Raw genomic sequence first — 25,635 nt, forward strand, 5'->3', positions numbered from 1 at the left:
GCTGGCCAACCACCCATGTCCCATCCCCCTGGCCAGGCTGGCCAGACCCCACCCATGCACACATTCATGCACCTGGCCTCTAAAAAATACACACACACACACACACACACACACACACACTGAGTGGCCAGATTATTATGCATTCAGAAATCATAATAATCTGGCCACTCAGTGTATCAGTGTATATAGACTAGAGGCCTGGTGCATGAAATTCGTGCATGGAGGGGGATTCCTCAGCCCAGCCTGCACCCTCTCCAATCTGGGACCCCATGGGGATGTCTGACTGCCGGTTTAGACCTGATCCCACAGTCAGATATCCCTTTGCAATCCGGGATGACTGGCTCCTAACCACTCACCTGCCTGCCTGCCTGATCACCCCTAACTCCTCTGCCTGCCAGCCTGATCACCCCTACCTTGCCCCCCTGCCAGCCTGATAGCCCCTAATTTCTCTGCCTGTCTGCCTGCCTGATTGCCCCTAACTGCCTCTGCCTGCCTGCCTGATCACCCCAACTGCCCTCCCCTGCCAGCCTGATCGCCCCTAACTGCCTCTGCCTCAGCCCCCACCACCATGGCTTTGTCCAGAAGGAAGTCAGACGTCTGGAAGATGGCCGGTCGACCTGGTCTAATTAGCATATTACCCTTTTATTAGTATAGATAGAGTATATAGGATAGGATTGCTTAAATGGGGGGCAACAGCCTTTTTTAGCAGGAGATGCTCTTGGCAGACAAAAACTCATAATCCCTATATGTGGACTGATAGCCAGCCATATGCACTATGCTGCCAAACCGATCATTAAAAAATTGAACCACTTTCTTACACCTTAAACCAAATAGCTGTTGCCCTTAAAACCCCTTCTCAACCCCGACCTTAGGTTCTGCCTTCGCAGTTCACCCAGAGTAGGTTCTGTTTGGTCAGTTTCTATGCCACTCAGCGTCAAAAGTTCCGCCTCCTAGGCAGCCATTGGCTCCTTGCAATTCACCCAGATTTGGTTCTGATTGGTCGGTTTCTATGCCAGTCAGCGTCAAAAGCTCTGCCTCCTGGGCAGCCATTTGCTCCTCACAATTCACCCAGATTTGGTTCTGATTGGTTGATTTCTATGCCAGTCAGCATCTCCAGGCCTATCTCCAGGCCTGATCATAGAGGCAGGGCTGATTAGCAGCCTGAACTGCTGACCTCTGGGAGAGAGAGAGAGGCTTGGCTGCTGGCGAGGCCCAGAGAGAGAAGTCCTTGCCAGCAGCCACTGCTGCTGCTGATCAGCCCTGCCTGTCTCTCTCTGAGAGGTCAGCAGTTCAACCCGCTTGCCTGCTGCACGCACAGCCTGGCGTTCTGTTGAGCCTTCGGTCATTTTGGATGTTACAACCCTAGCTCTTTATATATATAGATGTGCATAGCCCATGGACACGGGCAATAAGGTGGGGAAGACCTGGGGAGGTAGGGGCTGGGAGGAGCGGGGGGAAGGTGTGAAAATGGGAGACATCTGTAATGCTATCAACAATAAAATACATATATTAAAAAATAAAATAAACTTTATTTGTATAAAAAAAAGATAGCTTTATCTGAATGTGTGCTTGCAAAATGGTCAACTATACATCGTACAAAAAATTCCCAAAGGTTTATAAAGTTGATCATGAACAATTTAACTAATCCAGGTTTATTCAGATATGGTGAAATAACATGAAAATCAAGCAGAAACATTCCCACATGCAGACTGCATGTATGTAAATGTATGTAATCTCTCTGGGACCCGGTATGTTAGTAGCACCTGGGTCAGGAGCCTGAAGGACAGCAGTGGCTCCATTGGTGCTGCTGGGCTGTTTCTTACGGAGACAAAGCTCAGATTCACCTGAGCCTCAGTAGTCTCTCCAGGTAGAGGCACTCATTGGCAAATACTTTCTTTTCATGTCACCTCTAAATAAGCTCATCTTGCCGAAACCGGTTTGGCTCAGTGGATAGAGCGTCGGCCTGCGGACTGAAGGGTCCCGGGTTCGATTCCGGTCAAGGGCATGTACCTTGGTTGCGGACACATCCCCAGTGGGGGGTGTGCAGGAGGCAGCTGATCGATGTTTCTCTCTCATCGATGTTTCTAGCTCTCTATCCCTCTCCCTTCCTCTCTGTAAAATATCAATAAAATATATTTTAAAAAAATAAAAAAATAAAATAAAATATCAATAAAATATATTTTTAAAAAAATAAAAAAATAAAATAAAATATCAATAAAATATATTTTTAAAAAAATAAATAAAAAATAAATAAATAAATAAATAAGCTCATCTTTGTAAAAACTGAATTTACACTGTTAACCATGGCTAAATGGAAAATGAATCATTATATCTTGAATCCTATTATCAGTAATAATTCTTTGTTTTTTAAGTCATCAAGGGGATATTCATGATTTTTTTAACTTGACACTCCTGTCCTTCTACCCAAATATGTCAATTTTCTAATAGAATGATACTTTTAAGAAGTCTAAACAATTAGCCTGGCTGGCATGGCTCACTGGTTGAGCATCAGCTATGAACCAGGAGGTCCTGGTTCTATTCACTGCCAGGGCACATGCCCTGGTTGCGGACCTGATCCCCAGTGTGGGGCGTGCAGGAGGCAGCCGATCAATGACTCTCTTTCATCATTGATGTTTCTTTTTCTGTCTCCCTCTCCTCTCCTCTCTGAAATCAATAATAATATATTTTTAAAATAATTAATTAAAAGTCTAAACAATTGAGTTATCATGGACCCCATTAATGGAATAGAACCCGGTAATAAATGATAAATTTGCTGAGATGCACCCTGTTTATTCACAGATTCGCCCAAATATATACTTACAGATAGATGCCCTTCTTATCAGAAGACAGATGCGTGCCCTGTGGGGCGTAAGACACACTCATTTGCGCGCTGCCTGACCTCCGTGTCCGGGCAGTGTCACTCCCAGCGGTCACCTCACACGTGCCATCCCAGGGGTGGACTCATCCCGCACACGCATGTCTGCTTCGCTCGCTCTGCCCGGATGGCACCAAAGCCGGTGGGCTCCCCCATTCCCGGAGCCAGGAAGGCATGCAGCCTGGGCCCTCTGCACCGGGGGCAGGAAGCTCAGTGGCGCTGGAAAGTACAGGTGTCATTTCCAAGCCCAGCTAAGTGATGTGTCTGCAGTAGATGGAGAAGTCAGGCCGCTGGAGACATCCTATGCACTTACACCTGAAATCCCTTTATACTTCGGGTAAAGAGAAGTCGTGCCCTAGCTGGTTTGGCTCAATGGATAGAGTCGGAGCTGTATACACGGAATAGAAATGTGTGCTCAAGAAACGTTTGGCAGGGACCACAACACAATATTTAAGGAGATTGTGATACCGTACAGCTAATAGTGGACACCTGTACACCCAAGAGCTTGCTAACCAGCCTGTGACCAGGGCATCAAAGATGGAGTGAGAGGAGCCAGGCTGGGAGTCTGGGTACCCCTCTGGCCTGGGTACCCTTGTGGTCCAGGTACCCCTGGGGCCCGGGTACCCTTGTGATCTGGGTACCGCTGTTGCACAGGTATCCCTGTGGTCTTAGTACCCCTGTGGCCTGGGTACCCCTGTGGCATGGGTATCCCTGTGGCCTGGGTACCTGGGGCCTGGGTACCACTGTGAGCCGTGGGCTGTGCCCAGCGCTGCTGAGCCAGGACTGCAAAGTTCAGCAGGCACAGAATAGGAAAGGCACCCCGGGAAGAATGGGGTTTGTGTCCTCATTGAGGCCATGACTGCCTTGGAGGATCCCATTGTTTAGGCCCTAAACTTTAGGGCTTAAAAGACAAAATGAGAACCATATGTCAGGATATGTCTTATCTTTAAGTAAAGAGTCATTTGTTAAATGAAAATAACTTAATAGTTGTTTTAAATAATTTCTCAACAGGAAAAAAGTGCTCTAAGAAGTAATATTTATTAAAAGTTTGTTATTTTATTTTTCATTTTTCATTGATTTCAGAGAGGAAGGGAGAGGGAGATAGAAACATCAATGATGAGAGAGAATCATGGATCAGCTGCCTCCTGCACACCCCGCACTGGGGATCAAGCCCACAACCCAGGCATGTGCCCTTGATCAGGTTCATAGGTTGATGCTCAATCACTGAGCCATGCTGGTCGGGCAAAAGTTTAATTGTGATTTTTTTAAAATATATTTTATTGATTTTTTACAGAGAGGAAGGGAGAGAGATAGTTAGAAACATCGATGAGAGCGAAACATCAATCAGCTGCCTCCTGCACACCCCCCACTGGGGATGTGCCCACAACCAAGGTACATGCCCTTGACTGGAGTCGAACCTGGGACCCTTCAGTCCGCAGGCTGACGCTCTATCCACTGAGCCAAACCGGTCAGGGCTAATTGCGATTTTAAATGTATTTCCAAGAGTTCATAACACTGGGGAGCTGATCGACCTCTGGCCTTACTGTGCCAGGTCTCGGGGAGGCCACAGAGCCCCGGGAGGTGCTCTGCTCGGCGCGTTAGCAGCTGAGTCTCTCCCTGGCCATGGAAGCCTCCTGGCTACCCTTGGAAAAGCAGGAACACTTACTTGCGGGGAGGGAGGAAGGCTCAGAGCCCTTTAGGGTTTGCTTCTTCTACCCATTTGTTTTGCTTTTACTTCTGGAAATGGTTGTTTTTACTGCCACCTTAGTCAAGAGTGCATGTCCGGAGGCTGCGGGTGACGACAGGGTGGGGTGGGGGGTGGGGGCGGCATGTTCTTCATGAGCGAATTGGCAGCAGGGGGAGGAGTCCCTGTCCCCCCCCTCCCCCCGTGGGCGTCTCACCAGGGATCTGTCATGTGAGGCCGTAGTACATCCCTGTGAGCACTGGCAGGTGGATGCTGCATCCCGCCTATGTCTGTGTCCTCCTGGGATCGTTACTGGGTTCCATGACACATGTTACCATCTACCATTAGATATGTGTTACTCACCAAAGTCTATGACACTAATGCTGTGTCCTGCTGTGCATTGATACACGCTTTTACCATGTTTTGAATGCTTTCCACATGGATGAACATATATTGAGTAAAATTTGACTACCTCCCTTTGCGTATAACTAGAAGTCCTGAGAAAAAGATACGAAGTGATGTGGGAAAAGGGAAGCAGAAAGGGTGCGAGTCCTAAGAAACGTAACCCGGAGCTCACTGTGGGCGAGGAGGAGAGGAAAAGCTATGAGACCTCGGAAGCTTCCCAGACAGAGCCAGGCAGGCCCTTAACAGAGGGTGGGCTGGAGGGAAGGGGGGCAGCTGGAGGCTTTCGGGCAAAGGAAAGAGGACAGAGGGAAAGGCCTGGGGGACGTGGGCGCTGGGAGAGTCCCAGGGCAGGTGATGGGGAAATAGCGCTGCAAATTCTCCCCTGGAAAGGTGGCCCCATGACACCCAGTGTGGGCAGAGAATGCCTCTTAGGAGCTCCTACTATGCGCCAGGCACCGAGGTAAGCACTGGGTAGGCTTGATGCAGTGTCACAGTGACAGGGTGAGGTGGGGAACGTGTGAGGCACGTGACAGTGTGAGGCAGGTGACAGCCTGAACCAGGTGACAGCATGAGGCAGGTGATAAGCGCCGTCCCATTGCACAGGTCAGGGAAGGGTTAAAGGTGCCCCACAGGGCAGCGTCCTTAACCAATGATCCCAAAAGTGACCCGCAGGCTCTGTTTGGGATGTTGGTCCAACCTCAGGGCCTAAGGTGAAGCCAAGGGAGCTGGAAAGGGGTTTGGAACTCGGTTGGCAGAAGGGAGTGCTATGCCAGCCCAGGAAGACAGCGAGGCCTGCAAAGCGGGGGAGGTGATGGAATCAGTTGCTCCCCCTTTACCCGATTGCCCGTGAAAGCACCAGCGTGTGGGCCAGCCCCAGTGTCACTAACGTCCCTCATTACCTCGACCACAGCACACTCTAGAGTTCCTGGGGCCCCACCCACGAGGGGTCGCCCTGTGCCTGCCCAGGGCCGGGCAGGCTCCCGCCTCCCAGGCAGCCAGGTGGCTCACAGCCTCCTTGCCCAGCCCCACCCACCTCTGCAAAACCAACTTCAAGCTCCCAGGCTCAGGGACCCTGAGGGATGACACAGAAAGCGGAGGAAGGAGCTGCGAGAGGGAGGGGGCAGGAGGCTGTCACCAGACCACACTTCTAACTCAGCCCTCTTTAATCATTGAGCTTGTTCTTCTTGAGAAATACATATTTCCTGAACTAACGCATCTATTTTTTTTTGTTTGTTTCTATTTAATCAATGATATTTAAACAGAATTGGTCAGGATCACACCCAGGATAACTGTGACCTTGGACAATCACTGACTATATAGCTCATTATTTGGGCACATTTTCTTTCTTTTTTTCTTTAATTAAACTAATTTGCAGGAGAGCCATCTTGATTCTGGGAAAATAAATAGGTTCACAAATTTTTTAAAAATATATTTTTATATTGTTATTGATTTCAGAGAGGAAGGGAGAGAGAGAGAGAAACAGCAATGATGAGAGAGAATCATTGATCAATCGGCTGCCTCCTGCATACCCCTACTGGGGCTCGAGCCTGCAACCCGGGCATGTGCTCTGACCGGGAATCGAACCGTGACCTCCTGCTTCATGGGTGGACACTCAGTGAGTCATGCCGGCTGGGCTCAATTCACAAATTTTGAAGCAAATCCTCAGCCACCACCTTGATGCTCCACAGAAAATGCAGATGCCTCAGGCGCTCACTCACTCCACCCTCTCCCCTCTTCCCACCTTCCCCCACCACTTCCCACCCCCTTGGACCCAGGAGAACAGCTACCAGGGATCCATCTATAGCCCGAGATTGAAATGAGTGTCTCATTTCCATCAGAACCAAAGCGGTCCTCCTTAAAGACCTATAACAACGCAGTAACAGCATCTGAATCCATACTACACACACACAAGCCTACGGAGGGGCGAGTTCTGAGCCACACTGCCCTGCGGCTCTGGAGGGCTGGCAGCCACTTACAGCACTAGGTCTGACTGTGAGATTCCTATCCGTGAGCTCTTATCCTGTCTGCCGTCAAGAAGTTAACATGGATTAACTACAAATCGAGAAGTTAGGGAAGTTTTTGCCATATTTACTAGAGATTTTTGTTTCTGAAATTGGCCACCTGATTCCTACCAGTCCCCTTCTGGTCCTCTCTCAAGATTTGCCATCAACATCCTGTGTAATTGATGTCGCTCTTTAGTTTGTAAAGTAAAATCTAAAGCTTTAAACTCAATAATTATGCCTTAAAAATGATGGGGGAGGTAGCACACTTACATAAAACACCAAATTGCAACTCAAACAAAAGTTCTCTTCCGATTCCTTAACAACCAATACAGGACTTGTCTCTATCGAGGAATTCTGTAAAATTTTACCCCAGAAAATAAGTATAATAATCAAGAATTGACAAAATATCACACAAAAGTGAACACAGACAGACGTCAGTGCTGTGCGTGCGAGAATTGCCTGAACTGCTTCTGAATTTGGGGACCATCCATAAGCATAGCGACAGCCGGGTTCTTGTGCCTGAAACAGGGACCCCACGTGACCGTAACCTTCGAAAACCCCCAAGTTCGTGTTTTGTTTCCCTTGTGCCGACACATTTGAAAAAGAGGCATCCCCGAGCTTCAGACTTACTTGTCTAAAATCATGTTAATTTCTTGTTTATTTCAGGCCTTACTAGAGACTCAAAATTTACTGCGCACTCAGGTTGCCAATTTTACCTTCAACCTTGGATTTTCAGGGAAGTTTTACCACACAGGTAAGAGGGGCTGTGGCTGCTCAGGCAGCTGCTCACACTTGGGAGAGCGATGGTCAGTGTGTCAGAGGCAGGCGGATGGACTATTGAGACCGATTCCGGGGAGACGGGGCGCCAGAGCGGGGCAACCGAGTCCAGCAGCCATGTGCTGCTTCACTGTGGCAAAGACTTCTGGAGCCAGGGCCAGAGAGCCAGAGGGGCTTTCTCGCAGCAGGAGAGGCGCCCTCTCCACGGTGTGGCTGCATCTGGCATGCGGGGCAGCGGAGGCAGAAGGCACAGTGACGGGGAGGTGGGGCGGTAAGAGTAATCATAGTGGACACTGTTTTTAAAGGGTCAGGTAGTCGAGGTCACAGTTTGTAAATATCCTTTCCTTCGGAAGCGCTCCTTAGTGAGAGAGTGATTGCAGCCTCGATGCTACTTGGTGGATCTGAACGGGCATCCTTCCTCATTCCCTCCCCCTTCCTTCAGGTTGTAAAGTAAGAGCTAAAGCTTTAAACTCAGTGGTTATGCCTTTTAAAGGGTGGGGGGAGTGGGGATAGCACAGCCCAATAAAACACTCAATTACAGCTCAAACAAAAGTTATCTTCCTGTTTCTTAGCAACAAACACAGGACTTGTCTCTATCTAGTGACTGAGAAAATGTCCCAGGCGATCTCATCACTCATTCAGCCCAACGTGCATCCAGAGCCTGACACCAGGCGAGCTGCTCTCCACCTCCATCCAGCCACCGCGGTCCTGGGTGCTCACCTCTCAGCCGCCCAGGTTCTCAGGAGGTGATGATGCTCCTCACCTCTGCCCGCTTCACCTCTGAAAGTTGAGGCTTATTGTCTGAGCATCAGCGTTAACACGTGTAGCATCGCATAGAGAAAGCGGGGTGCATGGAAGCGACGGTCTCAAGTAGGAAAAGAGGCAGCCCCAGTGGTGTGTCCAAGCCTGTCTCGGGGGAACCCCTGCTGCCCGCCGCTCTCCACACCTGGGTTGAGGGGGGAGCCCATCTTCTGGGACTCTGCACAGCGTGTCTCTGGGGGTTACCCGTGACACCTGCCGCTTGCTGACGCATTAAAATATCCCAGACAAAGGCATCGCTAAGTGTCATAACTACAGCTCCTTTACCCCAAGCGGCTTTACATGTGTCTCTGGAGAGCCCCCATGATTTATTGGGGTACGGAGGTGGCGACGTCTTACTGGCTTTTCTTTAACGCTCTTTCCCTCCTGCTTTGAAACATGTAAATCTGTGTCCAGGAATGGGAGGAAATGGGTATTTGGACCAGCTGATAAAGCCGAAGATTGCACATGTTCAAGAGGCATTTTGCAGGGAGAGAGTGGGGCATCGTATGTCTGCGCAGACAAAGGACCCGGCTCCCCACTGGGAAAACAGACCTGGCTCCCTAACTCTTCTCCAGAGCCCGCAGGAGCGGGTTCCTGCCCACGGAGCGCGGCTGCGCAGGCAGAAAGCACAGGGGTCTGCAGCTGCCTCCACTTGTGGGCAGGAAAACAGGAGTATTTGCAGCGCACACACAGCCATGCTATTCTGTCTTAAAGAGCCAGAGAGTGTAGGTAAAGACGCTCTTTGGGCTGAAATATATCTGGATAAGAGTCCCTGCTTTTATTTACTTTTCCTGTTCAGGCCCATTAAGCCCCCAATGGCCCAGGAGTTAACACTGATAGAGGATCTTGCTCCTCCTTTCTCCTTTATAACCTGGATGTGTCCGCAGCAGCACTCGCCCACTGGGGAATCAACGGCACATGGTTAATATCAAACACAGGGACAGTTCGTCAAGGAAGAGACAGCAAATACATTTTGATATCCCTTGAGCAGACCTCATCAACTCTGCATGCTGAGATTAACAACAATATGGAAGAAGCCCTGCTCCACCATGCTGTGGCGAAAGCGACAGATACACATGCATGTGTCCTGGACGGTTAATTTCCTCCCCATCAACATGACACGTTAATTGATCTGCTGCTCTGCGAAGTGCATCTGTAACGTATCTCCAGGTGCCATTAAACCATATGAACTTCATATTCATTCCCCGGAGCGGAGTGAGGTGTGGGCGTTGTCGCAGCACAGGGCACCCCCCATCCTGCCCCTTTCCTGAGTGGAGCTGTGACTGGGCCATGCTGTGTGCCCAGGGGGAGGTGGCCTTGTCACAGGGCTGTCTCTGTCCTCCCGCGGGCCGATGCTATTTCCCGGTGCCCCGGTGCTGAGTGAGGAGCCCGTTGTTTGGAAGACATTTAATCGCATCTTCCCGGTGTAAGGAGGAGAGTCCACGTTTCTTAGGCCGCTTCTCTCATTATATGTCCCCTGCATCCTTTCCTATTCTGTTCCCCTGTCCTTCACGTGCTGAAAACAATCTCCCATGACACGGCACGTCTCTAGGCCCTCCCTAAACGCCAGTCACTCACGGAGCCCTGTTGAAGCAGGAAGGACACACCACTGATTAAAAGGGAGAAGGAAAAAGCAGGGGTTTCAGAGGAAAATGTTGCGTCTCGTAATGTTTAAAGCTGGAGTGGAATGGCTCGGTGGTGCTGGATGAAGAAGGGGATACACCTCAGTGCGAAGGGGGGGCTGCAGGTTTTCCGTATGACACCACTTCTGGGGTGATAGTTGCTGCTCTTTCTACTTAATCCATCAGCTATGACTCGGTTAATGACTTCATGAAAATGTGCAAATTGAATCATATTGGTCTTTTCTATTAGAGTTCATTTAACCAAAAAAAATAAAAATACCCCTTATATAAAACTATTAAATTTCAAATGTGAAAGTAAAAATAAGAGTTACATTCCTTCTCCTCTGTGTTTGCTTTTCTATGTAAAGTATTGGCTCCAGGACCAGATATGGGGAGCAGACAGCTTTTGCTCCCATTTGGGCTCTGACATTCACAGGCTGTGTGAACGTGGGTAGGTTACTTAACCTCTCTGTGCCTCCGTGTCTGCATCTCCAGAATGGGAGAGAGACACTGCCCTCACCTAGAACTGAGCGTGGCAGGTGGTGAGTGCTAGGAGAGGGTTTATCAGCATTACTTTTTAAAGTATTTTTGTATGTCCATCAAACATTATCCAAAGGAAACAGTGAATAATTGATGTTTCTATGCTTTTAATTAATCTTATCACAAAACTTGTTTTTTTATTTAGTATAATATTTTTAATTTATTTTTAATCGTCAGCTGAGGATATTTTTCCATTGATTTTTAGAGAGAGTGGAAGAGAGAGGGAAAGACAGAAATATTGATGTGAAGAAACACATCAATTGGTTGCCTTCTGCATGTGCCCCAACCAGGGCCAGGGCGGGGCCTGCAACCAAAGTATCTGCCCTTGACCGGAATCGAACCTGGGACCCTTCAGTCTGCAGGCCGACGCTCTATCCACTGAGCCAAATCGGCTAGGGCCATTTAGTATAATATTAAAGTTAGTGTTTTCTATACCCAAGTGTATGAAACCTTGCCAGGTTCAATGTAAAAAGAGTTAGAAACATCTTGTTAATATTTGGGAATCACAATATTCATGTGTAATGAGCAAATATGGGTGGACATTTGTAACAAAGCGACAGTGTGGACACTGGGATTTTACATCTCCTTTTAACGTTGCAGTGGTGCTTTATGGGAATTAACCTACACCCCAGATTTTTCTAAAATGACTCTTATTTTGGCAGACTTGAAGAATTGTAGGAATGTACTGTTATAACACAGATCCTCCAAAAGTGGTAAAAAGAAGTGAATGTTTCAATAGTTTACTTCTGAATGGAAACACCTTTTATTTCCTGGGAGTCTAAGAAAGTAACGGGAACTGACTCTATCCTGAGAACAAAGTGACCTATTTCTCACTGATGACAACGTGGGCTTGAATCCGGGCCGGGTGAGAAGGGCAAGGCTCGGTGGGACCAGACACCACTGGTCTGACACGGGGTTAAATATGAGCTGTGTGGACTCATGTGCTCGCCTGCGTACCTGGGCACAAATGGTGTGCACAGCAGCCTGCTGACAGCGAAGGAAAACCCAGTGGTTTCATTCAGTTAATAGTCTGCTCAGCAAGGCAAGTCCCTCAGCACCACGGGCCCTGGGCATCTCTCTGGCAGGAGCTCGCCGCACGGGCCCCTGAATTGTGGACTTGAATGAAGTGAGAGAGAGCTGACAGGAAGTTGCTCCACCAGGTGAAACAGAGGCTCCGCCCATGCCTCTCAACCTCCTGGGCAGAGTTTATAAACTAACACAATCTCTACATAAAATTTATAAGATTTTATATGGTAAAGTGTCTGCATAGACCAACAGACAGAAAAACTGTGGACAATGGACTGTCCCAGGAAGGGTGACAGACAGGAGAATTGTGGGCGATGGACTGTCTCAGGACAGTGACAGACAGGAGAACTGGGGGCGATGGACTGTCCCATGAAGGGTGACAGATAGGACAACTGGGGGCAATGGACTATCCCAGGAAGGGTGACAGACATGAGAACTGTGCGTGATGGACAGTCCCATGAAGGGTGACAGACAGGAAAACTGTGGACCATGGACTGTCCCAGGGGCCACCAAACTTACCCCACCTCATGCCAACCCAAACCTTGAGGCCTTTGATGTAATGTAGAATATTAATTTTATTATTTTTTATTAGAACAACATGAACTTGGATTTATGTGTTTGTTGTGAGAAGAATAACTAAAATCTGACAAATATGACCTTTAAGCCAATGGAAATTTCACCGACGCCTTTTTAACCTGGTGTTTTCCAGGGACCCAGAAGGAGGATGAGGGCGATGATCTGCTGCTCAGGTCAGTGGATGAGTTCTGGTGGTTCCCCCACATGTGGAGCCACATGCAGCCCCACCTCTTCCACAACGAGTCCTCGCTGGTGGAGCAGATGGCCCTCAACAAGGAGTTCGCACTGGTGAGTACACCTGCTGCTGTGTCTGCTGGGCCAGGACGCTCTGTCTCTCCGTGGACTGCAACATCAATGTATTGGGTTGAATCCAGCAGAAACAGAGCAGGAAACATCAGAGTGCGTCTCATGTGTTAAGGGTACTGTGTGTCAGGCCTGTGTGTAGTGTGTGTGTGTGTGTTGGGCTGTGATGTATAAATGTATTTGGAAAAGCAGGCCATTGTCAGAAAGCTCCCCTCTCCTGTTTCATGGAAGGGTTCGTCTTGCATCTGTGAAGAACAATGGCACTTTCTCCATTGCATTCCTGGCTATGCATTATAATTAGCCTCTAAAAGCAGTGTTTTAGCCCTGACTGGTATGGTTCAGTGGGTTGATCTTCATCCCATGCACCTAAAGGTCCCTGGTTCAATTCCCAGTCAGGGCACATGCCTGGGTTGCAGGCTTGATCCCCAGTGGGGGGCGTGCAGGAGGCAGCCATTCGATGTTTCCCTCTCATATCGATGCTTCTCTCTCTCCCTCTCTCTCTAAAAATCCATTTTAGAACATCTGTAGAAGCATTATTGCAGGATGATGGCTGGTGGGAGGAGTCACTGGAGCGGTGGCTCAGACCATGGCGCCCGGAGTTTAGCAGCTCCCCTTCCACCTGGCAGCCTTCCCACAACACACCTGCAGCTCTGGCTCAGCCATCATCAGGCAGCACGAGAGTGTGTATTTGCAACACATTACGAAACGATATGTGTTCCTCTGAAAAGAAAAGGCCAAAGTGAGAGGCAGCAAGCGTGTATTTGACATTCAAAGGGAATAGCTATTGGGTAAGCTCTGATTCAGGCAGAAGCCTAAACAGTGTTCCCATGGCGACAAAGGTGAGGGGTGGTTGAGAAAGGGAAGGGGCACAGTTACATCAGTGTCGGTGCAGAGAAGCTAACGCATGGGGCTCAGTCTAAGGTGGTAGTCATTTTGGGTGGCCATGTTCAGTCTGGTCATCATGTCAACCAGTGTCATTGGTGTCAATCCAACACCAATAGGAATCCCCACTTTTGGATGCGATGGAGAAGGAAACTTCCTTCAGGGAAAATAGCTCAATGGTGATACAGCTTGGCTGTGAGAACAGTGACTTGGAGGCAGCCCTGGGCCAGGCCCTCTGGCTCAGCAGCTCTGCTCTGCTCCTTGAGACGTCCTGGCTCAGCCAGGGAGCCGCTGTTCAGTGTTGGGTGGAAAGGGAAAGGGGCTCCCAGAGCCAGAGGGGAAGTGACTTCTGTGGACAGCATCCTCCACCCCTGGCCCATGATTGGTTCATTCTCATGCAAATGAGGACTCAAATCCTCAAAGTGTGATTGGTCCAAAAGGCACTGCCCTGATTGGTCAGAATAGAGCCACACAGGTTGGTCAGAGCTGCTCAGCTCTGATTGGATGGGGAGAGCCTATTTCAGTCCTACTGGTTGAAATAGGACGCCAGGAAGTACTTTATAAGGGCTGGCTCAGATGCAGGGCTCAGGGCAGGCTGCTCCCTGAAGGGCAGATCGCATGCAAGGCCCCTGTGCAGAAGTGGCTGCGAGGCTTTGCTGCTGTATTTGAGCCCCGTTAGCCATCAGGGCCCCTTCTTTCTCAGGGTGTCGTCTTTGTCGGGGTCCACAGTCATCAGTCCTGTAGTCATCATGTCTACTTTCTTATCACCTTTGCAAAGTTCTCTGGGATGCAGGTTGCTTCGGGCCAGTGCAGAGGTTATGTCACCTGGTGTAACATCCAGAGGTTTGAGGCGTAAGCCGCGCGCACAGTCCCTCCAGCACAGCAGCTCCGCTCATTTTAAAGTGGCTCCGTTTATGCAGCTGCTTAGATGTGCCTGCAGCTGGGACTGCAAAGGCTGCTGGCATGGGCAATAGCAGGCTGGGACCCCCGGGCCAAAGCAGTCCCGCCAGGCGCTCTGTGTTGTGCTGAGTGAGATAGTTCTGTTCTTTGTTTTCTTTTTTAAATGATTGAAAAACAGTCACAGGCACAGCAAGGCTTTGTGACAGAGTCATGTCCAATCCGAATGTCAATGCCCATAATGAGTGCTGTGGACCTGGCCGCCCCTGCCTCTGTGGCACCTGCCTCTGTCGGCAGCTGCTCCTGCAACAGCGGAGCTGGGTCCCAAAGGGACCATCTGACCCCAGAATCTGAAGTTGTTAATATCCATACCTTTACCCAGAAGGTTCCGCCACCACTGCTGTAGAATCAACTAAAGCACGCATCCCTCGAACAACCTGAGGAAAGAAACATTTCCCCAGAAAGAGGCTGCACGTCCTTGGGTTTTCATACAGCAGGGAAGGGGGACAGGGGAGAACCCACAGAGACCGACCCCGGGGACAACTCCGTCAATGGTGCTCAGTGAACACAAGCCGCTCAGCGTGCCACAGGGTTGCTGAAAGCATGTTAGGAGGCATAGACCTCAGGACACGGGAGTCCTGGGTTATACAGCTCCGCCTGCGAGGACGTGAGCGGACCCCACGGCCCCGTCCCTGAGTTCCCAGCCTGGGTCACACCCGCCCATGGGGTCCTCACTGTGGTGTGGGCAGCACACCCAGCAGTTCTGATCACGGACGTGGCACCATAATGCCAGGGTTTGGATCCTGACTCCCATCATCAGATGCCTGATCTTAAACAAACACGACTCAACAAATACAGCTGTGCCTCAGTTTCCCTGTGTGTAATATGAGAATGATAGTGACCACCCAGGAGGGTTGTTCTGAGGATGTGACTCCTGTGCTCAGGGCAGGGCCCACCCCCAAGCATTCAGTAGGCACTAATTGACCAATGATGACCATCCTAAGCCCAGAGGAATACTCGGTGTGTCTCGCTTTAAAAAGCCCAATATTTGCCTGGCCGGCGTGGCTCAGTGGTTGAGCTATAAACCAGGAGGTGACAGTTCAATTCCCGATCAAGGCACATGCTGGATCCCCAGTGTGGGGCATGCAGGAGGCAGCCAATCCATGACTCTCATCATTGATGTTTCTCTCTCCCTGTCCCTTCCTCTCTGAAATCAATTTTTAAAAGCCCAATATTTTTCTAAATGTGACTTGTAAGAATGTTTATACTTACTCCTCCCAGGGGATGTAGAAGGCATTTGGTAGTCTCCCGAACATTGTCCAATTAAGGAAATACTCCCTTTTCAAAAAAAGAACTTGCCTGGAAGCATGCTGAACTCACAGCCGGTTGTCTTGGAGATGCACCGTTTCTCCTCGGCCGGCCAGTCCCCGCCCCCGTCCCTTCCCCCCGCGGCCTCGCTACTGGGCAGGTAAGTTACCTTTCACAGTGGCCCTTCCCACCTGTGTGGGTCATTTCTTTTTGAAGCCATGCGGAGCACTGGGGAGGCCCTGGTGTAATTGCTCTGTAATTAAATGTTGATGGCTGTTTAAAGGCCATTCAGAACAATTACATTGGTTAGGTCAGTGTGGCCAAGAGCTAGATGGGAACCTAGAAATAGATTTTGTACAAAAATATCAGATTATCTGTTGCATCGTCAAAAGGTTACAAGTGAAATGAAGTCCATTCAACACAGGCACTGGCATGACATGGTTCTGGAGCCCGGACCATCCGAGTGGGACGTGGGGACACTCAGAAGCCAGGACCATCCGAGCGGATTGTGGGGACACTCAGAAGCCAGGACCATCCGAGCGGGATGTGGGGACACTCAGAAGCCAGGACCATCCGAGCGGGATGTGGGGACACTCAGAAGCCAGGACCATCCGAGTGGGACGTGGGGACACTCAGAAGCCCGGACCATCTGAGCGGGACGTGGGGACACTCAGAAGCCAGGACCATCTGAGCGGGATGTGGGGACACTCAGAAGCCCGGACCATCTGAGCGGGATGTGGGGACACTCAGAAGCCAGGACCATCCGAGTGGGACGTGGGGACACTCAGAAGCCCGGACCATCTGAGCAGCACGTGGGGACACTCAGAAGCCAGGACCATCTGAGCAGGACGTGGGGACACTCAGAAGCCCGGACCATCTGAGCAGGACGTGGGGACACTCAGAAGCCAGGACCATCTGAGCGGGATGTGGGGACACTCAGAAGCCAGGACCATCCAAGCGGGATGTGGGGACACTCAGAAGCCAGGACCGTCTGAGCAGGACGTGGGGACACTCAGAAGCCAGGACAATCCGAGCGGGATGTGGGGACACTCAGAAGCCAGGACCATCTGAGCAGGACATGGGGACACTCAGAAGCCAGGACCATCTGAGCAGGACGTGGGGACACTCAGAAGCCAGGACCATCTGAGCAAGACGTGGGGACACTCAGAAGCCAGGACCATCTGAGCAAGACGTGGGGACACTCAGAAGCCAGGACCGTCTGAGCGGGACGTGGGGACACTCAGAAGCCCGGACCTTCCGAGCAGGATGTGGGGACACTCTGAACCTCACCTTTCACTGTTCCCAGGATGCAGCCTGTGGGCCCCCCAAAAGCCAGGAACTCCTTCTTTCTTATTAGATTATTACCTTTCTCGATCCAGATGACAAGCCCATCAACAGCATTACAATGGGGAGGGGAGGCCCCCGTGAGATGCAGGCGGCCTGGGCAGTCCTACTGCGCGTGACAAGTGCAGCCAGCTGGCTACTCGGTTATGTCTTGACGCTTCGGTGTTCTCCCTGAAATGGCGACCATTCCCTTTCTCATTCTCTAAATGACAGAGTTTGTATTTGATAATTAATTTATCAGCCGGTGTGCCCACCGAGAGCATGGGGCTAAATCATTCCCGACTGACTCCAATTCCGAGGGGCCGTGTCCCGGACGCCGCCGTCCCAGATCCGGAAGCAGCGCCCTGACAGACTCCCCCAGCTGCAGCTGGAGCCCAGATAGAAAGGGGTCTCCAAAGGAAAGGGCCGGTTTATACTGACAAAGGCCCCAAGGGTCTGGGTCTCTCCTCCTCTCCCATCCTGACAGCCCTCACTGCTCCTTGGTGTGACCTTCGCCAACGGAGGTTTATCGGTGAAAAGCACAGCTGTTCTCACAACGTTTAAAAAGATGCTTCAGCCCTAGCCAGTTTGGCTCAGTGGATAGAGTGTTGGCCTGTGGACTGAAGGGTCCCAGGTTCAATTCTGGTCAAGGGCAAATGCCCGGATTGTGGGCTCAATCCCCAGTAGGTGGTGTGCAGGAGGCAGCCGATCAATGATTCTCTCTCATCATTGATGTTTCTATCTCTCTCTCCCTCTCCCTCTTCCTTCCTCTCTGAAATAAATAAAAATATTAAAATAAATAAATAAATAAATAAATAAATAAATAAATAAATAAAAAGATGCTTCAAGTGGCATAATAGCCTCCTGTCGATATTTCAAAACTGGGTGAACAGTCAATCAGCAGGTGCCATTTGCAGAACTCCTCTGCACTCTCTCTGGATGGAGTTTGTGTACAGTTGAACTACGTCCACAAAGTGTGAGAGAAACACATGGCGAGGTGCTAAGAGATGGAGCTGCATCTGTTGCAAACACACGAGGCTGCGACTCCATGATCCAGTGAGGATGCTGTTCTGTTCTGTTAGGAGAGCTTTCCTACTGGCTCGTACTTCCTCAGCCAGAGGCACGCAGTGGGACTGTTTGCGTGCCGTGTGGGGCTGTGTGGCGCATGTCTAATCCATGAGCACGTGGGGATGCAGTGGGAGTGTGTGTGTGTGGGGGGGGGGTGTTTGCGTGTGCACATATGTGTACGCATGTTTCACCCAGGATCACATATGCCATGTGAGTGTGTGCTCTGTGTGGAAGTGTTAGTCAAATGATGAGGAGGAACAACCAAGACTGTCATTAGAAGACACTGCACCAGTGTGGCTGTGGGTCTGGGAAATACGAGGGGTGGGGAGGAAGGGGCAAAAGAAGGTTTACAATTGTTCATTGTATTTTTTCCTTTTACTAAATCATACATTTTTGCTGCCATTCAGTTGTGTGAACAGATCACTTAATGGAAGCAATGCCTCAGAGTTGACCACAGGCAGAGGGACACAGACAGAGGTAGGGACAGACAGAGGGACACAGTCAGCAGTGGGGACAGACAGAGGGGATGCAGACAGGACGAGAAACAAGGGCTCAGGTTAAAGTGCTTGGTGGGAAGTTACCAGAATCACTCCTGAGGTACCCACACCTGCTTCTCAAACACAGAGAAGCGCCTGGAGCATAAATCAACTTGAATTATTTCTTTTTAAAAAAATATTTTTATTGATTTCAGAGAGGAAGGGAGGGGAGAGAGAGATAGAAACATCAGTGATGAGAGAGAATCATTGATCAGCTGCCTCCTGCACGCCCCTATTGGGGATCAAGTCCACAACCCAGGCATGTGCCCTGACCGTAATTGAACCCAGGACCCTTCAGTCCACAGACCAACTCTCTATCCACTGAGCAACCCGGCCAGGGCAAATTATTTCTTTTTAGTCTACAATGGATTTGTGGGGAAAAGTAAGAAATGATGCTTTGTGTTAAGTGTCACAGACTCATTAAAATCTTCAAGTAAGGGCCCCTTTCTGTACACTATTGGTCAGAGACCAAAAATACTCTGGAGGTGAGAGGTCACCTTTTACTGCATTGCCAACTTTGCAATAATGATGGGAGTTTTTCCGGACATTTTATCGAATGGCCAGAAACCTTCCTCATGAGAAATAAGTGAAGAATTTGAAATAAAAGTGTAGGTGTCTAAATCCCGCTTTAAAAATGCTCCCTGCATTTCTAAACTCTTTATAAGTTTTTTTCATAATTGACACAATATCTCTCATATTAAAACTGCTGACTTTTGAAATGTTCTCATAAAAGACCCAAACTCATCAAAGAGCGACACTGGCACATCTTTACATGTCACAGCGGCCTGCGCAGTAAGTCAGCTGTGGGAGGTCTCATCTATAATAATAAAAGTGTAATATGCAAATTGACAGAACGGCCGTCTGGACAATCTTCCAGACGAAGCTAGGGCTGCAGCCGCAAAGGCCTACTCTTGCACGAATTTTATGCATTGAGCATCTAGTGTAAAAATAAAGGCATGTGGCCCCGCCAGCCTGGCTCAGTGTTTGAGCATCAACCAGGAGGTCAGGGTTCGATTCCCGGTCAAGGGCCACATGCCCAGGTTGTGGGCTCGATCCCCAGTGGGGGCATGCAGGAGGCAGCTGGTCAATGATTCTCTCTCATCATTGATGTTTCTATCTCTCTCTTTCTCTCCTTTCCTCTCTGAAATAAATAAAAATATATTTTTAAAAAATAAAGGTGTGTGGTAGTGGAATTAAGCTCACAATGAGTCCTGCTGAGAGAGAGCTGCCCTCATGGCTGTATGCCATATCCTTCCTCACTGAAGGATAGCGTGACAGCCAGTGTTTGCAACAAATCCATTTCTGCAGACCTGCCTCTGCCCGGCAGATTCCGCACCAACCTCGGGACTTGAGTGTGGGGACAGGGCCTCCTCTCTCAACATGACACCCAGACTTCTGAGCAGTGTGCTGGGCTGGGGGGCGGCCTCTGGTCTTCTCAGCTTCCTCTCCTGCCTTAGCATCACCCCGCTGGGCTATAAGCAGGATGGGTTAGGGGACCAGTGTTCTTGTCCCTGTGTTAGGCACAGCTGCTGCTCTGTGACGGAGCTCCTTGGGGACTTCAGGCCCCCACTGCTCTCCCTAGAACAGAGCTGCCCAGGATCCGGAGGGCAACACACACTGGTGGCTCCACCTGCTCCCCCAGCAGCAGGGAGAGAGGGAGAGAGGAGCCCTGAGACCCTGGACGGGCCCACGGGGATTGAGATTCCGTCCTCTGAGCTGGGACACGCAGGGTGGGGAGTGGGATTGTGGCTCAAATGCACACCCTTGCACGGTTCTTACCAATCTTGGTGGATTTTCTTTTCTTTTCTTTTTTAATATATATGTTTATTGATTTCAGAGAGGAAGGGAGAGGGAGAGAGAGAGAAACATCAATGATGAAACACCGATCAGCTACACTCCCCCTACTGGGGATCGAGCTCACAATCCAGGTATGTGCCCTTGACCAGAATCAAACCCAGGACCCTTCCATCCGAGGGCCAACGCTCTATCCATGAGCCAAACCAGTTGGGGCGGATTTTCTTGAGTAAATGTTTTTTCATGTGCTATATGCCCTTAGTTCATTTCCCAAAGATTTTAGATGTGTTCTTTCGTTGTTGTTTTTTTAATAATTTCCAGCAGTTCGGGCTGCGTGGCTGGGAGAGGGGCCACAGAGCTCCTCACAGCGCCATCAGAGCTTGGAGCCAAGTCTGGACCCTCACGGTTTGGGCCACAGCCTACTGGTCTCCAGTCCCCTGCCCCCACCCCCGAGTCTGACCCATCCATGCGGCCACACTGGTCCTGTTGACGTGGAACTAAGACCCTTCACATTTGACTCAGAGCCCTTTGAGCTGCCTTTGAGGAACCGCAAGCTGGGCACCAGCCCTGGCCCTGGCCCCTGCCCCTGCCCCTGGGCCATGGCTCCATCTCATTCTCGGCGACTGGGACCCGAAGGCCTGCGGTGCGCCTCTTCTCGCTTCCCTGCCACCAGACTCGGCTCTGCTCCTTCTCCCATGTGCTGACTTCGGGTTGACCCCCAGACCCCCTCTCTTCCTACAGGTCACTGCTGGGCCGGCTCCATTCAGGCTCAGGGGTTACTGGATTTGGAGGAGCCCTTCCCAGCCTCCCGTTCCCCACATCACACACACCCTCCCTTAGAACAGAGGGGGAGGTCGCATTGAAGACTCCTTTAGTGACCGCATCTTGTGTCAATTCAATGCCATGCTCTCCAGCCTAAAAGGACGAAGTGTGGGGGCTGGGGAGGAGGCCTGGACTCTGCTCCTCCACCTCAAAGGGAGTGACTGTGTTTTAGCTCCTAAAGGATGGACCACTGTTCTTTTCTTATTTTTTTATTGATTTCAGAGAGGAAGGGAGAGGGAGAGCGAGAGAGAAAAGTCAATGATGAGAGGAATCATGGATCGTCTGCCTCCTGCACGCCCCACACTGGGGATGGAGCCCGCAACCCGGGCATGTGCCCTGACCGGGAATCGAACCCTGACCTCCTGGTTCATAGGTTGACGCTCAACCACTGAGCCACACTGGCCGGGCAGGCCCACTTTTCTTTACCTCATTCTTACCTTTGCTCCATGTACTGCACCATCCTCACTCTCCACCCCATACCTGCCCTCCTGGTTTAGGAAGAAGCCCTGTGATGGGAAAGCAGCAATGTGGCGGGTAACCCCACCCCCCGCCACTGATGGACCAGAATTGCTGGGCTGGGCTTTCAAGTTCAAACCCACCCCAGTGCTGGAAATAATCTGCATGTTAAATCAGTTGTGTCTATGTTTTGTGACAGTGTTTTAAATCCTAAAGCTGGGTCAGCAAAAAGGTACTTTTAAATGTACAAAAGCATTACATAATGAAATAAAAAATCAATGCTATTTCCTTGGGAGAAAGAGCAATGAAAACTTTACTAAGTGTTTAGGACATGGAATGTCCCTGTGATTGTGAATATAGTTCGTTCTACTCGCTGGAAACCTGTGATGAGTGAACGGCCTTGGAAGGGAGGAAAGGATGCAGCCGCAGCGGGAGAGAGCAGGACACCAGGCAGCAAGCCCGAGGTGGAGCCACGCACCCATCGCTGATTCTGTCAGGGAACATGCACTGTGGCCCTGCAGGTGGCATTTTATCACAGCTCGGAGGCATTTCCTGCACCATGTGGTCAGGAGAGAGGCCTCTTCGTCGTTATGTCTGTTAATTAGATATTCAAGTGTTTCTTATACCAGTTCACCCGTCACCTGCCCCCTCCCTGGGGTAGTGCTGTCCATTTTGCTCTTTGTGCCTTCCTGCGACTGCCCCTGTGTTTTGTTCAGGAGAGCCAAGATGGCACCCAGACGCAGCCTCTCATATCCATTCGTCGCTGAAAAGTTTCAGGGTCTGGGCGATTTAATGGTTTAACCATCTCCAAGAGCAGCTTCCTAACATGCTCAGCTTGCTGCTTTTACATGAATTCGTGCATACTAGCCCTGGCTGGTGTGGCCCAGGTGGGTGAAGCATCATCCCTGTACCAAAGTGTTGCTGGTCCAGGTCCAATTCCCGGTCAGGGCACAGGCTCGACCCCCAGTGAGGGGCCTGCAGGAGGCAGCTGATCAGTGATTCTCTCATCATTGATGTTTCTGTCTCTCTTTCCCTCTGCCTTCCTCTTGCTCTTATATCAATAAAAACATTTAAAATTTAATTAATTCATTAATTAATGCAGACTATGCATCTTGTCACATTTGTCACAAGTTCTGAAGGTTCCGCTGTTAATACTAACAGTTGTGCTGCGTGACCCTGGCTCTGCTCGTGGCATCTGCTGACCTGACATGGACCTTCTGCCCCTAAACTGTCATCCTAGGGTTGTTGAGTTCTTGTGTCCACTTCCAGCTTCGGTCTGTGGTTCGGGGGCCGATGGCTTTCTCTGTGGCCACACTGACGTTGTCTGAGCCCAGCAGCCAGATCCCCATCTCATTCAGACAAAGCTGTCAAACCAGAGGACACTGAGGGCCCTGATGTTTTCAAAATCCTATGACCCGAGCTGCCCTGAGCTTGGGCATCAGCTACCACCAGCTCCTAAGGCCTGTCTCTACGGTGATGGGGAAAGCACTCAGCTCACATGTGAGTGACTTGGCAGGGTCACACAGAGGACCACACTCCACTCCGCCCCGCGCTTCCCAGCCCAGGGCTCCTCACCTGGGCCATGCCGCGCCCCAAGCCAGAGCTGATGGTCTGGGATAGCCAACAGTGTCTCCCCAGGTCACAGGAACCAACCTGTGGCCCTGTTTAGATAATGGTCTTTGTTACCCACCGTCCAGACCACTAAGGGGATACATGTGCCCTCTGAAAAGGTGAGTAACTGTTGAAGGACACAGAGCTTCTCTATTGAGAGTAAAGGTTGCATACAGCTTAAAGGATTAATATGGAAAATCAGAGTGTATTAGTGGCAGCGTGATCAGTGTGTTGCATGACAAGTGAAATATTTCTTTTAAAATATATTGTTATTGATTTCAGAGAGGAAGGGAGAGGGAGAGAGAGATAGAAACATAAATAATGAGAGAGAATCATCAATCAGCTGCCTCCTGCACACCCCACACTGAGGATCGAGCCCACAACCTGGGCATGTGCCTTGACCGAGACTAGAACTGTGATCTCCTGGTTCATAGGTCGATGCTCAATAACTGAGCCACGCCAGCTGAGCAACAAGTGAAAACATTTTGATTTCCCTTTCAGCTATCCACTGCAGTGTACTGGGATTTTACAAGTGGGATGAGATTGTTTACTAAAGTTCTTAACTACCTCATCAAGCTGTCTACAGGTTCTCAATTCTTGTTCTCACCAAACACAACATAAAAAATAGGATGAACTTTTTGCCTGCAAATTAGAATTGGTATTTCATTAGCTATTAATATTCATATTGCTTAGCACTGGATTTAGAGAAAAAATGCCTTTTCTCATCATGGGTTGTGTCATGGAAAGACCTTGACTTGCTGGTCTTGTATTGGCAGGTAGATGAAAAAATTTTCCTTAGACAGAAAATCTCTACAATACATATTTATCTATTTGATTTTCCTAGCAGAGAGCAACATCACACCCCCACCCCCCAAATTTCTATTTTAGCTTTAGCAGCTTTGTTCTGTCCATCAGCTATTTTATTTCTGAACATGTCTAACCTCAAAGGCATAAATACCACCTACAAAATGCACTTTAATATTGGGCAGCGGTAATGGAAGGAAATGAACTATTTATATCCCTCAAAACACATGGCTGTGAGCCTATGGAGGCTGCAGCGATCCGTTCTGGGCACCTGTGGCCATTCCTCTGGTTCGGGGTGAAGCCTGGAAAGACGTCCCTCCTGCTTCTCAGTGTTTATGTGTTTACGTCGATTAGCCGGAGGGGCTCCAGCTCTTCCCGAGGCTGCTGCCTGGGGCAGTTGCAGCAGAGATTTCCCCCAGACAAGCTAACTGCCTACCACAGTTGTGCATGTCTAATGGAATTTTTAAGCATGAATAAATATTTCCTCTAAGTATTAAGTTTTGTTTATGTTGTACAGAACAATGAGCTGCGCTCAAAATACAAAAGAAAAAGTCACGTTCCTCTGAATAAAACAAAACCTTAGCTATTTTTATACGTAAAAATCTTGTGTGACCCTGTGAGGGCCACTAGCTAATTGTCAGTGTTAGGTAAGCTCGTGTGTTTGGCGTCAAACCACTCTTGGTTCAAATTTCATTTTTGCCAATTACTAGGTGGATGACCTTAGCAAATGACTTAAAATTCCTGTGCTTAATTTTTAAATATGCAAGATGGGAATGATAGGAGTTCCTACCACGTAGAGTTTTGTGAGGGTTTGATGCGATGTGTCTGTGTAACGCTTAGCAAACTGCTGGTACGTAGTGTTTCAAAAAGCATTTGTCACCATCACCATCATTATAATCATCACCATTATTATCATCACCATCATCATCAACATCATCACCACCATCACCGTCACAATCAACACCATCATCATCACCATCCCATCATCATCACCATCAACACCACCATCATTATCATCACCGTCATCATTACCATCATCACCACCAACATCATCACAATCAACACCATAATCATCATCACCATCCCATCATCATCACCATCAACACCACCATCATTATCATCACCACCATCATTATCACTATCACCATAATCATCATCATCACTGTCATCATCTTTACCATCATCATCTTCACAGATGCCATCACTTTCAACATATTTCTTCAAGAAGTATACGATCATTCCTTTTGAAATAAGAGGAGGAGGAGGAGGAAGATAAAACCACTGGGTGACTTTTTGCGTATTTGGCATGCAAGTTGGGAGCAGATATGAGACATTCGCATTTGCCTTGCAGTCCTCCACCTACACATAATTCAACACTGAATGTGATCACTAATAGGCGATAAAGGGTTTGGTGTTACCTGCAGTCTCAGGCATCCAATGAGGGTCTTATATCCTGTCCCCCAGAATAAGGAGGAACTACTGTACCCATTTCCGTATCCTTGCTTTTGGATAAATCCAGAGT

The 25,635-nt window shown here is 49.4% G+C and overlaps 1 protein-coding gene across 2 annotated transcripts in view; it reads left to right on the forward strand.

The window, feature by feature from the left end:
- NDST4 (N-deacetylase and N-sulfotransferase 4) overlaps window positions 1-25,635 on the forward strand; it is a 209,827-nt gene that overhangs the window by 87,348 nt on the left and 96,844 nt on the right. For both annotated transcript variants that reach the window (XM_080674250.1, XM_080674251.1), the window contains exons 4-5: window positions 7,634-7,721; window positions 12,443-12,597. In XM_080674250.1, the coding sequence (XP_080530376.1) occupies window positions 7,634-7,721; window positions 12,443-12,597 (243 nt within the window). The remainder of the gene's footprint in view (window positions 1-7,633; window positions 7,722-12,442; window positions 12,598-25,635) is intronic.

The sequence above is a fragment of the Plecotus auritus genome (genome assembly GCF_963455305.1).
Source record: "Plecotus auritus genome assembly, chromosome: 6".
Lineage (NCBI taxonomy): Eukaryota > Metazoa > Chordata > Mammalia > Chiroptera > Vespertilionidae > Plecotus > Plecotus auritus.